The sequence below is a fragment of the Juglans regia genome, chromosome 5 (genome assembly GCF_001411555.2).
Source record: "Juglans regia cultivar Chandler chromosome 5, Walnut 2.0, whole genome shotgun sequence".
Classification (NCBI taxonomy): domain Eukaryota; kingdom Viridiplantae; phylum Streptophyta; class Magnoliopsida; order Fagales; family Juglandaceae; genus Juglans; species Juglans regia.
The window spans coordinates 21,509,123-21,523,147 of NC_049905.1; the positions used below are offsets into that span (position 1 = coordinate 21,509,123).

Sequence of the window (14,025 nt, forward strand, 5' to 3'; positions counted from 1 at the left end):
TTAAATATTTATGGGCCACGCCGATGGGGTTGTTGTCTAACAAGTTCATCACTACCGGGCCAGGCCTACAAGAAACCGAAAGGAATCCCATATCCATAGGTTCTAAATTAGTCCATTAAACATTAATGTTCTTTAAAAAAAAAAAAAAAAAACTAATAGGCCTAAGGCCATAATTCTAACGTATTTAATGGCTTGGTTGGGTGATGACATCAATGAGAATATTTATTCCAAGTTGGAGTTGGATATAATATTATATATGAAATATGGAATTAATAAATCTCTAACAGGAGTACTGCCAGTGCGACCCAAAAAGAAAAAAACTATAGAAATTTCTAATACTTCCTTCTAGATCGAGTCAGCTGCAAATATATCGAATATAAAATGAGCAATGATATTTGTCATTTTAATATGTGCAAATCTAGCGTACTCTCTTAAAAAAAAAGTTAGTAAATCTAAAATTCACATTAAAAAATTATGAGTAATGCTACATACAGTTGTGGAATACGTAAACACCGTGCAATCGTTTTAAAAAAGAGTAGGGTCTATTGTTAAAAAATTAATTTATTTTCATGTGGATCTCATATTTATTCACTTTTTTCAAAGCGACTGCACGGCGCTTGCACACTCATGACTGTAAATATCATTTCTCAAAAATTATTTTTTTAATAATGAACTACACTTTTTTTTAAAAGAGTACGTGGAGTCTGATTTGTACATTCTAAAATTGTGTCGTCTAACATTACTCTTACTCTTTTATATTTTATTTATTTGTTAGGGCAGCATTACTCTTAGTACTCTTATCATGTAAGAGCCTAGATCAGTACTCATGGAAGTTGTATTATATAGTTCTACTTTAATTTTGTACTAATTAATTATTTGCAGGATATTATATAGTGCTTGTATTGTAATATTAATTCAAACTTTATATTCCTATTCGGGAGAGGAAAATACTTTTCGCATACACTTTTATTACTTTGAGGACTCTAATTAACAAGGCCGGTAGCTATAGATCGAACCTCCCAAATCAGCTACAAATATATTAATAATTGGTTCTAATTCCTTTTACATTTAATATTTATGGTCATGTTAATATAATTTACTACTTTTTTTAGTGTCTTTTTATATACACATATATATATATATATATATAAGAAATACTTGTATGAAAAATTCTATTTAAAAGCCGGCATTGGCCAAAGCACACCCTCCGTTTTATTGATATGACAAGACCTGATTTATTAGAATAATTTAAAATTATACAATAACTAAAAAGCTTTGGACATTTCTTAATGCACCTGAACTTATTAAGCTTTCATGTATCATATGGACACTTTTGTTGGAGAACGATGATATTTAATATTTACGTATATATATAAATTAATTAGTCACGCTCAGTACTGCATGTGCATATAGCTAGTTTGTTGGAAAGACTAGATTTAATCTTGATCATATCTTAATAAAAGTCGAGAAAATATAAAATATGGGAAAAATGACAAACACCAATTAAATAATTAAACGTTAGGACAACAGAATGATGATGAGTGCTTTATTATTGATAAATTATTCCTCAAGCTGGATCTTTCCCGTCTCATATTATTCAACAATCGTTCTAATCATTACAGAAAGATAACGAACGACATTTATTTAAAGAACACGCAGATGGAGAAGAAATATTGATCATGATCGATCATCATCGATCTTTTGCTTATTCATTAATGGATCGAGACCGTCAAAACGTTGAGACAGCTAGCTATATAGCGTTGATGAAACGATCGACCATCTTGGACTGGATCGATCTAATATATCTTGAGGAAATTCTTGAACCAATGAGCTGAAAGCTTTGGGTATCTTTTCAATTTATCATTATAATCTATGAAGTAGATGCCAAAACGAACAGTGTAACCTGAATTCCATTCGAAGTTGTCCAAGAAGGACCAAGCAAAGTATCCCTTCACTCTCACGCCCTCCCTATTATATATATTTATGCATGAGGCCGCAAGGGAAGAAAACAAAGTTAAAGAAATGCAGCAGGTAGAATAATATTGGCATGGTGAATGTACGTAAGAGAGAGAGAGAGAGAGAGATAGAGATCAGAGGTATATATTATTGTGTGTGTGTGTGTGTATATATATATATATATATATATATATATATGAATTAGCAATTGTACTATATACTTACTTGATAGCCTCGTTAAGATAATAAAGATGGCGATAGTAATAATCAATTCTTTGAGTGTCCACAAGAGCTTCCTTTAGCGGCAATGAGGCATTATTGAACTCATCAATTCCTGCAATTAATTAATTATATGCAGCAATATCTATCAGGGATTCAGGATCATATATATATATATAAATAAATGATAGTTATAGTCATGAGTGTATAAATGTCGTGTAATCACTTTGAAAAAAATGAATAAGTATGAGATCCATATAAAAAAATTTAATTTTTTAAATAATGGATCATACTATTTTTCAAAACGATTGCACGATATTTACGTATTACATGACTGTATGTAGCATTACTCATATATATATATATATATATATAGAAAAAAACAATAGAATTAAAAGATCTAGAAATTACCATTCTCAGTTATGTAAATTTGTGGATTATAATACTTCTCCTTTGTGTACTTCAAAAGATCACGAATTCCACTGGGAACAACATGAAGCCAACTTGAAGCAGCCTGCAGTTAATTAATATTCAAACCGAATGGATCAGTGATTAAAATTTTTACATGCATGATTACCAGTAATTATTTGAAAGCTGAGAGATGATCTTTGCTCAATGCTATATTTTTAATTGAGAAATTATGCTCTTTTTCATCTTAGATTTTGACGGCCGGTTTCAAACAGGCAGCTTGAAATGTTTCACCTAAATAAATGTGATTTGATAAGATTTGAGACAAAGATTAACATAATTTGATGAGTCGTGCCGAGGGTGTAGCAGTACGAGACATTCTACCAATAAATACTTCCTAATCACAACATTAAAAAATACTTCCTAATCACTGTAAAAAAAAATCAATCGATAGCTCCATCGGTGGCTTTTATCGGTGGCTGTAACTTATTCTAATTTGATTCCATTTTCATGTACTACCATCAAAACAAATTGGTACGTACGTACGATGGCAGTCACCATTACGACGGTCGTTTTATATATTTCAAAAAGTGTTATTATCATGATATGATACAACTACAAAGAAATTTTATAAAAATAAACACTTGAACGGACATACAGATTTCATGATATGATACATTAGATCTATTTTATAATAAAAATAAATTTATAATTTAATATACCACATCAAAATGTTAAGAATATTTTTATAACTTGATAATTTCTCGATACATTATGATCATCACTTTCGATATTATATAGTACGAAAAGAATAAATGTTGATTTACTTAGAACACACACCTGTGCACCAATGAGGACCCCATTGCGCTCATCTGGCATGCACATTAACAAAATTAAAGAAAATTAAGTATGGGTACTGCATGTAGTACTTAGTTTTATATATATATATATATATATATATATATAACACGAGAAATGATAGCCTTCCTATCTCTTTACAATTTTTCTACAATTTTATAATAAAACAATATTTTTAAATATTTATTTTAACTTTAATTTTGATTTCATGTGTTTAAAATTTTAAAAAAATATTATTTTATTAAAAAGTTATAGAAAAATTGTAAATAAGTTGTAAAGCTATCAATGCTCATATAACACATGATACAGTATGTGATCATCACATACTGCATGTACGTACGTACGTACGCGTACGTAGAATTTGTGCACGCATGCATGCAACTTACATGTTTGATTAACAAGGCTATCTGTCGAGTAGCTTTTGTTAACATAATTATATGAAGGAGCAAAGGCAGCATAGTTAGCAGTGTAGTAGTTCATTCCGATGAAGTCGTAGGACCCTTTCACCAGCTCCGATTGCTCTTCTGTGAATTTGGGTAATCGCTTTCCGACCAACGTTCTCATGCTGTGTGGATAGTCACCATTTGTCAAGGGGTCCATGAACCTGCAATTTGAATATTATATATATATATATATATATATATATATTATTTCAAGTGAATTGTAAATACGATGGTTGTTTGAGAGAAAGATGATCATGCAGTTTACCCAACAAAAGAACAGAAAAGATAAAAAAGCAGAATTGCATGCAGAATTAATTTATTAATATACCATCCGAACATAAAATCAAGAGCACGTGAAGCGGCGTCGATGTCTTGTTTGGAATTAGTGTATGGCACCATCCAATAGCACACATGGGTTATACCTATTACACCTTTTTGTACTGCCTGTACATGTCAACATGCATAAGACGTAAATAAACATACAAACAATAATATATGCATATATGTGTATGTGTGTGTATATACGATATATATATATATATATGAGAAGGGAATAAATGGGACCTGATATTTCTGCTTGAAAACTTTAACAGCAGCAGCATGAGCAAGAAGCAGGTGATGGGTGACTAGATAGGGCTCAATGGCGGAATCTCCACCGGTGCAATTGGGATTATACCAGCTCGAACACCGGAAAGGTGCTAATACCCCTTGTGCATAACCTCCATTGCTGTATGTCCATGGCTCATTTAGTGTGATCCAGTGCTTTACTCTGTCTCCAAACTCTCTGAAGCAAAGGTCCGCGAAGTCCCGGAAATCTTCCCTGAATATATATAATTACACACATATATTAGACTTATTGCCAGGGGAAATGTTGATCTGGGTCCAAACTTGGAGACTTTCTTAGTTTTTACATAGATAATAATCTAACCCCTCAAATGGGTCCACGATCAACAATATATATGGTGATCAAGCAGTCACTACTTACACGACTTTTTCACTAAGGAAACCACCATACTCATCGTCTAATGCCTGGGGAATATCCCAGTGGTAGATTGTCACGAAGGGCTTGAGACCTGCAGCATTCAACTAATATCCTAAATCTCAAGATTAAATTATGATGATCAGCAGTAGTACTACTCGATCATAAATAGATATTGAGGAGATGTAATACAATTATTAATAGATTGCAACGTGACCTTTGGACAGGAGCTCATTGATGAGGTTGTTGTAGTATTTGATTCCTCCCCTGTTCACGCCTTTGCTGATCTTTCCCGCTGAAATTAGGCCCCGTTTGATCAGATTGTTAGATTATATTTCTAAATTCCCCTTACTCTTTTTCCTGAATTCTTGAGTCAGAAAAAAAAGCTTTCAAGAGGCCGGGGATGCAGCCAAATTGAGTAGTCTTACTTGGAATCAATCGGGGCCATGAGATTGAGAACCTGTACGCATCTGCACCCATATCCTTCAGAATCGCCACATCTTGCTGCAGTATACGTACAAGGAAAATTAACATGTTATGGAAATCTTTTGACAAAGGAGTTTTTTCCATTTCTAGAAAATCTCTTTATTCTCCATGCATCTTCCTTTATATTTTTTTAGAGGAGTCAAAGATGTTATACGTACCTTGTAGCGATGATATTGATCAACGGCTACATCTCCATTACTGCCATCCGCAATCAACTCTGCATATTTATATTTATTAAACAAATCTATTTATACTTGACTAAGTTCGAAGAGATCCAATCAATTAGTTAAGACCACCTACGTGTGAGCTAGAGTAATAATATTCCATCCATTAGATCATGATCAATTCGTACGCTTATGTTCAAGCTAGCATGAAGTCAAATGATCAGGAAGGCATTGATGAATGAAATGATCACTCGATGATCTTTTCATTCCATAATCTGTTTTTTCCTTTTTCTTCTTCTTCTTCTTCTTCTTGTTTGTTTGTTTTTTTGTTTTTTGTTTTTTTTACACAGAAGTAATGTGAATAAAGGAAAAATTATATGAATATTGTTAAAAAATAATCCAGCATTGCTTGTGGACAAGGTATTGGACATATTTATAACGAATGAACAATCATCTCTTATAGAACTGATTTTATGAGATCATGAGTTAGGCTCATAAATTTTTTCATGGTATCAAAGTCTGCCACAGGACGAATAAAGCCCACACTACTCATAAATTTTTTCATGGTATCAGAGCCTACCACAAGACGAATAAAGCCCACACTACTCATAAATTTTTTTCATGGTATCAGAGCCTGCCACATGACGAATAAAGCCCACACTACTTATCCTATGATAAAGATTAGAAAAAATACTAGCATGCACGTGATGGAGAGTGTTAAGGAATAATCTCACAATCCCTATGGATAATGTTTTGTGCATGTTTATAAGAAATGCACAATCATTTTTTATAGAACCGGTTTTATAAAATGAGTTAAACCATAAATTTCTTTAAATATAAAGTATACTTAATAAGGATAATATATATATATATATATATATGTATATGTAGAACTAATCTAGTGGACGTATCGACAACCATGCAGCTTGGCTCCTAATAGCACAAACTTTTGACTTCAACTCATCATCCTTGTCTTTGTGGAGAGAAGGTTAGTTTTTTATTTTTTTATATCCAGTGGGAGAAATTTGCACTGTGTTTTCAGTGCTCAGAGAGAGAAAGCTAGAGAGACCTGGATATTTATGGCTGTAATAATCCCACATGCTTGGTCCTTTACCATCTTCTTTTGCTGCACCTTCGTACTGAAATCCAAACACATTAATTAATCAATGCATGTTATATATGCAATATATATTCTTGTCATCTTAGTGAAAACTAGAAAAGGAGAAAAAAAAAAAAAGCCTCAAACATGAAGAAAACATCTGCATGCAGGGGCTTGTTACCTGATAAGCTGCTCCTGCCGCCCCGAAAATGAAACCCTTGGGAAAACTGGTCCGGTTGAGGGAAGAAATGCCATAGCTGGGTGTGATTTTAGTCTTAGCGCCACTGCTGTTAGCAAATGAGCCAACGAGAACTAGAAGGCTGAGTACAAGATAGCCTTTCAATGCCATCGCCGTGAGGTTTTTTTTGGTGATCGAAGCTGCTGAAACTCACCTGCCATTTATAGAAAAATTAAATGGCACATACGTGCACAAAGCTCTTTACGTGCCTTTTACTATTCACTCTCATATCGTTTATAATTATTTTATTTAACAGAAAATATTATGCATCATTTATTATTTATTCTCATATCTCACATTTATAATTATCTTTTAGTCGTCCTATACAAAAATCTTGCACTCTATACACCACTTAAAAATATATAATTTTATTTTATTTATCTTCATATTTCATCATATTTAATGAAAATGATGATATAAGAATAAAATCACATTTTTTAAAACGATATGTAGGAATATGAGATTTATGTCTAAATTTTTTTTATTTTATAAAATATGAAGATGTAGAGTGTGAGATAATGAAAAGTGAATGATAAAAAAAACATGCTTATTTAATTAATGAATCATGTTAACTCCGAAAAAGAAACGTCTACCGGTGGTAATACAATTATTTTTCTTACAATTATTACAATGAATCATGGTAATGAATATTTTTCTTATAATAATGATAATTTTACAATATAAGGTAACACATACAAATCAATTTAATTTATAAACTTATCTTCATGATAAAGCATAAATTATATGATGCTAATTTACAAAATCACCTTTTAATTACTAGTACGTACGGCCAACAAATGAGACAAAAGGGCGGCATTGAATTCCCATGCATAGATCGATAATTGATTTTCCTTAAACGTCCTTTCAAAATCATCTCCGACGTACGATTGCCATAGAAAAAAGAGCCGTGCTACACCCTCGGTGCCTCTCGACAAGACCAATGGGTCTTTTTTATTTTTATTTTTTTATTTATTTTTTAAATATTTAAAAAAATATTTACAATATAAATATTACTTCTACAAAATTTACTTGTACATGTTGTCATAAATACAGTAAATTAGAGCAATATGAATAACAGATTGATTTTTCCTAGAACCCGCACCTTTATACTTGTTCTCTTCGTACGTACCTTGTTTTTGGATTCGTTTCGTTGGTTGGAACAGTGGCCGGGTACGTAAGATCATGATTTTGGAACTATGAATTGATCTTTAATTGCTTCATTTATTTTTGACACACTTTAATGAACCCATTAATTACTTTTTATTTCTCAATTAAGCCCATTAATTAGTTTATCCTGATCTCATGCATGCATGCAAACGGTTTTTTTAGTAATGTTTTAACCAGAAAATTGTTTTATAAAAATTTTATAAAATTTAACTTATTATATAAAATTTTATTAATTTATAAATTTTTTTTATCACTATAATACTTTTATTTTTCGCATATCAAAACTCAAAAAAGGAAAAACAAAACTCCAAGAAGTCCTTCCACATTCTGAAGAACTGTTCAAACAAAAACAAAAGAAGAAGTAGATGGAATAGTTTCGTTTGGATTGTAATACTATTTTATTTTATCTTATCTTAATATTATAATTTTTTATAATTTTTATATAAAATATAATAAATAATTTAAATTTTTAAATCTTAAAATAATAATAAAATTAAAAAATAATATTTTAATAATATTTTATTCAATGTTCAACTTTTATCTCAATTCATCTCATCTCAATTCACTATTCAAACGAGACCAGTCTATTTTGACAGCTTAAATAATTGGTGCAGCTAGCACGCAATCAGTGCATTTTCAAATCGTGGTAAAGTTAATTTGATAGTGAAATTTGATCCGATCAAGCTAGCTTAATTCTATACTGAGTCTACACTCATCAGATGAGAATATTATAAGAAAGTGATTGATACAAATTGACAAATTTGTTGACAACTTTACCTTAATAATATAATAGTCTGATTTGATTATTATTAATTGATTTTGATTTCTATAATTATGAAATCTTATCTCATTTGTACTTAATTTTTACCTATATTTTGTATTCAATAACAATTAAGAATAAGAAAGATGTAGCCAAAGCCTAACTTCTTCCTCCTATATATATTCTGATCCATCACCTTTTTTATTATATTTTATTATCTATGGTAAATTAATTATATTATCTCCTAGTCATATCTATCGTAAATTGATATATGAAAATATTTAAAAATGTGTCACATCAATAAAGATGATTAAAAAAAAATAAAGATCTGAAATGAAATTGACTAGCTAGCATTGCTTACGTTAAAATTAACGTAATTGACAAAGTTATTTACAACTTTACGAGGATGAATAAAAAAGATAAATATTTTTATTTATTTTAAATTTATTATCTTTTAGTCATGTTTATTAGATGTCATATTTTAAAGACTATAAATTAATTGTTAATATAAAACCACTTACTTTTAAAAATAAGTAGCATTGCATGATATGTTATTTTGAAATTTAACATAGTAAATTGGACTAAAATCACCAATGAAGTTGTTGTATACACGTTGCCTATCATAAATTTTGACTTAAACAAGACATAATTTTCATGTAGGGAGAAATTTTTTTAATATATGTTCTAATTGATTAGGTTATCCAATGGACTTTTGCATATGGGTATTACCCACGGGGCCACGATAATAGATGATTGGAGGCTTTATGTTTTCTTGTGCTGAAAACTTGGTTCAACTTCAAATTGATAATTGCATGCATTTTAATATTCTTAAGATAATTAATTAGGTGTACCTAGGCCGCTTTGGGTGGCTTTGATAAGTAAAATGATTTAGGCCTAATTTTAGTATTCAAGTATTTTTAGACTACTTCATTACTATTTATTATTTTATTATTATTGTTTACATATTTTTTACTATTATTTAATATTTTTTTATTATTATTTCAATACTTTTTCACTATTATTCACAGCCTAAAAATACCTTAATATTCAAGTGCAACCTTAAACATCTTGTTTTATCATTAGATTAAGGTCCCGTTTAGATAGTAAAAGTGTTTTATCTCATCTCATTATTACATTTTTTTTAAATTTCTACACAAAATATAATAAACAATTTAATTTTTTTCAAATCATAAATCAATAATAATATTAAAAATAATATTCTAATAATATTTTATTCAATTTTTAACTTCCATCTCAACTTATTTCATCTAACTCACTATTCAAACGATACATAAAACATCTCATATTATCAACTGATGAGTACTATTCATCTCAAGTGAAAATATTCTTATGGAAAATGCTAGATGCCCCACTGGGGGCTACCGCTGGGCTCTAGTGTTTTTTTACATGTATTTTTTATAATTTTTTTTTATTTAGATATTTTTAATAATTTTAAATATTTTAAGGAATCATTTTTTAATGATTTTTTTTTTAACTTTCTTATTAAGAAAGTATTTTTTTAATAATTTTTTTTTTACTTTCTGATTAAGAAAGTGTTTTTTAATAATTTTTTAAATTTATTTTATTTTTTAAAAATATTTAATAATTTTTTATTTTATTTCGTGATTAAGAAAATATTTTTTAATATTTGTTTTTTTTTTTACTTTTAGATTAAAAAAGTATTTTCTTAATAATGTTTTAAATTTATTTTATTTTTTAAAAATATTTAAAAATATTAAAATATTTATATAAAAAATAATTTAAATAAAATATATATAAAATAATACTACATCCCAACAGGAGCCCCAGGGGGTTGTAGCATGATCATATTCTTATTTGTAATCCACGACCGTCGATCGTCTATACATAGATTACGGCTTGGAGTTGGCACGTCCAGCAGCCGCCCCTAGCTCCACCTAAAAAAAATATTATTTATAGGATAAACTAATAAGACTCCATTGAATATATCATACAATTCTTAAAAATCAAGGGGTTCGGCCATTAGCTTCAATGGATCGGAATCATCTTAATTTACTTTAGCCCATGGACTATTCTTCAAATTAAGAGAATTTATAAATGGTTTAACCACGAAAGTAAATTTACAAACGACTTGACTTATTGATATGGTACATTATATTATAAAATTAATTTTATTATAAAGTATTAAATCTAACGTATTACATAAAATATTTATAAACGTTAATTTATAAATTTATTTTTATAAAATCTTTTTGTAGCTAGAGTTTGTGAAACTTCTCTTCTTTGAGTCTCTTCTTCGAGATGACAAGAACAATTAAAATATTATCTCATTCATACAGCTTTAACCCAATATTTTTTATTTTTTATTTTTTCCTGGTTGATCTATACACGAAAACGGAAAATTAAGCAGTATGCATGCATGTTACATATGCATGCATCTATATAGATCATCAAGTAAAGTTTTGGAGGGAAAATAAGTACCCATGCCTGCCTAAATGACCACGAACGACACGGCATTGATCAACATTTTAGTGGCCAAAACCATGCAATAATTCCATATATAATGTGGGTAAAAAGCCTATTGTCGTTTCCGTGTCAACTGAGATATCATCATCAGCATCACGTGGAGTTCTTATTCTCTTAAAAAAACACACATGCATCATAAGCTTCGACCTATAATCATTTTGTTACTCATTAATAATTATTATAGAGTTTTATTTTATTTTTATAGTCAATACGATAGATCTTAAATTGATTCTAATTTGCTAACACTTAAGCGATAATCACTTAAAATTTATATATCTCATTAGCATGTCAATATGTAATGACTATATACGAATCAGTACTTAATTTTAAATGCAGAGTAGTATTGCTCCTTATACTTATTCTTGCAATCTGGTTTACTTTACATATGGTATTAATATGACAGAATTTAATTTTTAAAAAAAATTTTAAAAACTAAATTACTTCTAAATTAAATTTTGTCATGTCAGCGATGTGGATCGAGTCCGTGATCTTTCACACATGCTTTCATGCAAAAATACTCTACATAGATAACTTATACCGTGTACGTACTAGGCTTTAATCCGAAGCATCAATCATGTATCTCTCTTGCACAAAACTACTACAAGCAGTTAATATTGGTTTATTCACATCCTCAAAATTTGAACATTAATCTCTATTCAAATTACTATATTAATTAGTAATCAAGGGAATACAAGTGTGCATAAGATTAATCTTTTTTTCTGTAGAGATAGAAAATCATGTGTGGGCTTTGTTGGGATGAATTGGTTATCAAAGGTTGAGTTGAAGTAAATAATAGCGGAAGCAAACAAAAGAGCTTAACAACAATCACACACAATACATCAAGATTTAATTGGTTCAGCTCAATGTGAGCGTACATCCACTAGCGGGGTCGGTCTCAATGAATTCACTATCAACAAAATTAGAGTACAAGAGATTAATTACAAAATCATGTTTCCAAAGTGTCAAAACACTTTTGGGATCATCATAAAGAGGACCTCTCTCTTCAATACAAATTTCGACAGCCTTAAAATGTAAAAAGATAATAAATAAATATTGAAACATTCATATTTATACTGAAACGATGCGGACCCTGACTTACGAACATTCGCTCGAGCGAACATTAGGGTTTTCATCCCACTCAAGTTGAGTGTCGAGCGAACTCTTTGGATATCATTCCGCTCGAGCTGAGTGTCGAGCAACTGATGAGCGAACTCTTCGGATGCCATCTTACTCGAGCTGAGTGTCGAGCGGGTGTTGAGCAAACTCTCGTGTTGTGTCCAGCTCGAGCTCACTGTCGAGCTATTGATGAGCGAACCCACTGGGTGAGTCATTGCTTGAGCTGCCGAGACACCGCTTGAGCAAGCAATCCGTAGAGGTGCTTTTTCAATAAGATTCAACCCACCTCTCAACAAATCTCCCACCTTTGCTTGAATTCTACCAAGCCTAACAAGAATTCATTAACCAAAGAACCGACCCCCTCCACCAAATCTCTTAAGGGAAAAACCTACCTCGAACACCAATCAAGTCCAAATAAAGTTTAAACTTGTATACTGGAACTGGCTTTGTTATCATATTTGCTGGATTCTCAGTGGTATTAATCTTCTAAATTTCTAACACGCCATCTGTAACAATTTCTTGAAGAAAATAATACCTGACGACAATATGCTTTGTTCTCTGATGATACATTTGATTTTTTATAAAATGTATTGCACTATGGCTGTTACAAAACACTGAAATTGCATCCTGCTGTTGTAACCCCAAATCACTGATCAGACCTTTCAACCAAATGGCTTCCTTAACAGTCTCGGCTGCTGCCATATATTCTGCTTCTGTAGTTGATAAAGTAACAGTAGATTGTAATGTTACTTTCCAACTAATAGCAGAACCACACAAAGTGAAAACATACATTGCCAATGATTTTCTTTTATTTAAGTCCCCAGCATAATCAAAATCAACATAACCAACCATCCTCGAATTGTAGTCAGTTTCTCTAAAAAAAATTATACCAAGATTCGAAGTACTGCTCAAATACCTGAGTATCCATTTCACAGCTTACTAATGAGCTCTACTCGGATTAGTCATGTACTTTCTAACAACACTCACTGCCTGTGAAATATCTGGACAAGTACAAACCATTGCATACATAATATTGCCAACTGCACTGGAATAAGAAATACTAGCCATGAGCCATTCCTCCTCGTCTGTCTAAGGAGACATAGATGCTGAAAGTTTAAAATGTGTAACAGGTCGTGTACTTACTGGTTTGGAATTAGACATTCCAAATCTCTGAAGAACTTTCTCAATGTACTTTCTCTATGAGAAGTACAACTTTTCAGCTTTCCTATCTCTATGGATCTCCATCCTCAAAATCTTTTTTACAGCATCTAAGTCTTTCATTTCAAACTCATTTATGAGTTGTGTTTTCAACAAGCTAATGTCAGATATGCTTTTAGCAGCAATAAGCATATCATCGACATACAATAACAAATAAAGGAAAAACCCATTAGATAACTGCCTGTGATAAACGCAACTATCATAATTATTCCTCGAATAACCATGATCTATCATAAAAGAATCAAAACATTTATATAATTACCTCGAAGACTACTTCAAACCATACAATGATTTTTTCAATCTGCACACATGATCTTCCTTTCCTTGAACAATGAACCCCTCTAGCTTATGCATGTAAATAATCTCTTCAAGCTCATCATGCAGGAACGTTGTTTTAATATCAAGTTTT

At 30.7% G+C, this 14,025-nt stretch overlaps 1 protein-coding gene across 1 annotated transcript; it reads right to left on the reverse strand.

The window, feature by feature from the left end:
- Positions 1 to 1,518: 1,518 nt before the first annotated feature.
- LOC109021561 (beta-glucosidase 12-like) lies at positions 1,519 to 6,976 on the reverse strand. Its single transcript, XM_019004220.2, has 13 exons — positions 6,794 to 6,976; positions 6,583 to 6,652; positions 5,508 to 5,566; positions 5,292 to 5,367; positions 5,081 to 5,158; positions 4,870 to 4,957; positions 4,449 to 4,704; positions 4,213 to 4,328; positions 3,828 to 4,045; positions 3,424 to 3,455; positions 2,587 to 2,689; positions 2,182 to 2,290; positions 1,519 to 1,968 (listed from the first exon to the last, which is right to left on the reverse strand). Exons 1-13 carry the CDS (start codon positions 6,959 to 6,961, stop codon positions 1,797 to 1,799), a joined length of 1,545 nt encoding a protein of 514 aa, XP_018859765.1. The 5' UTR covers positions 6,962 to 6,976; the 3' UTR covers positions 1,519 to 1,796.
- Positions 6,977 to 14,025: the final 7,049 nt, after the last annotated feature.

What these genes read in the sequence shown, in the direction of transcription:
- LOC109021561 (XM_019004220.2), bottom strand. Translation starts at nt 6,961, where the DNA reads ATGGCATTGAAAGGCTATCTTGTACTCAGCCTTCTAGTTCTCGTTGGC. An exon ending in ATGGCCCCGATTGATTCCAA is followed by an intron (nt 5,159 to 5,291) that starts GTAAGACTACTC and finishes GCCTAATTTCAG; the next exon opens with CGGGAAAGATCAGCAAAGGC. An exon ending in TTTTCAAGCAGAAATATCAG is followed by an intron (nt 4,329 to 4,448) that starts GTCCCATTTATT and finishes TGACATGTACAG; the next exon opens with GCAGTACAAAAAGGTGTAAT.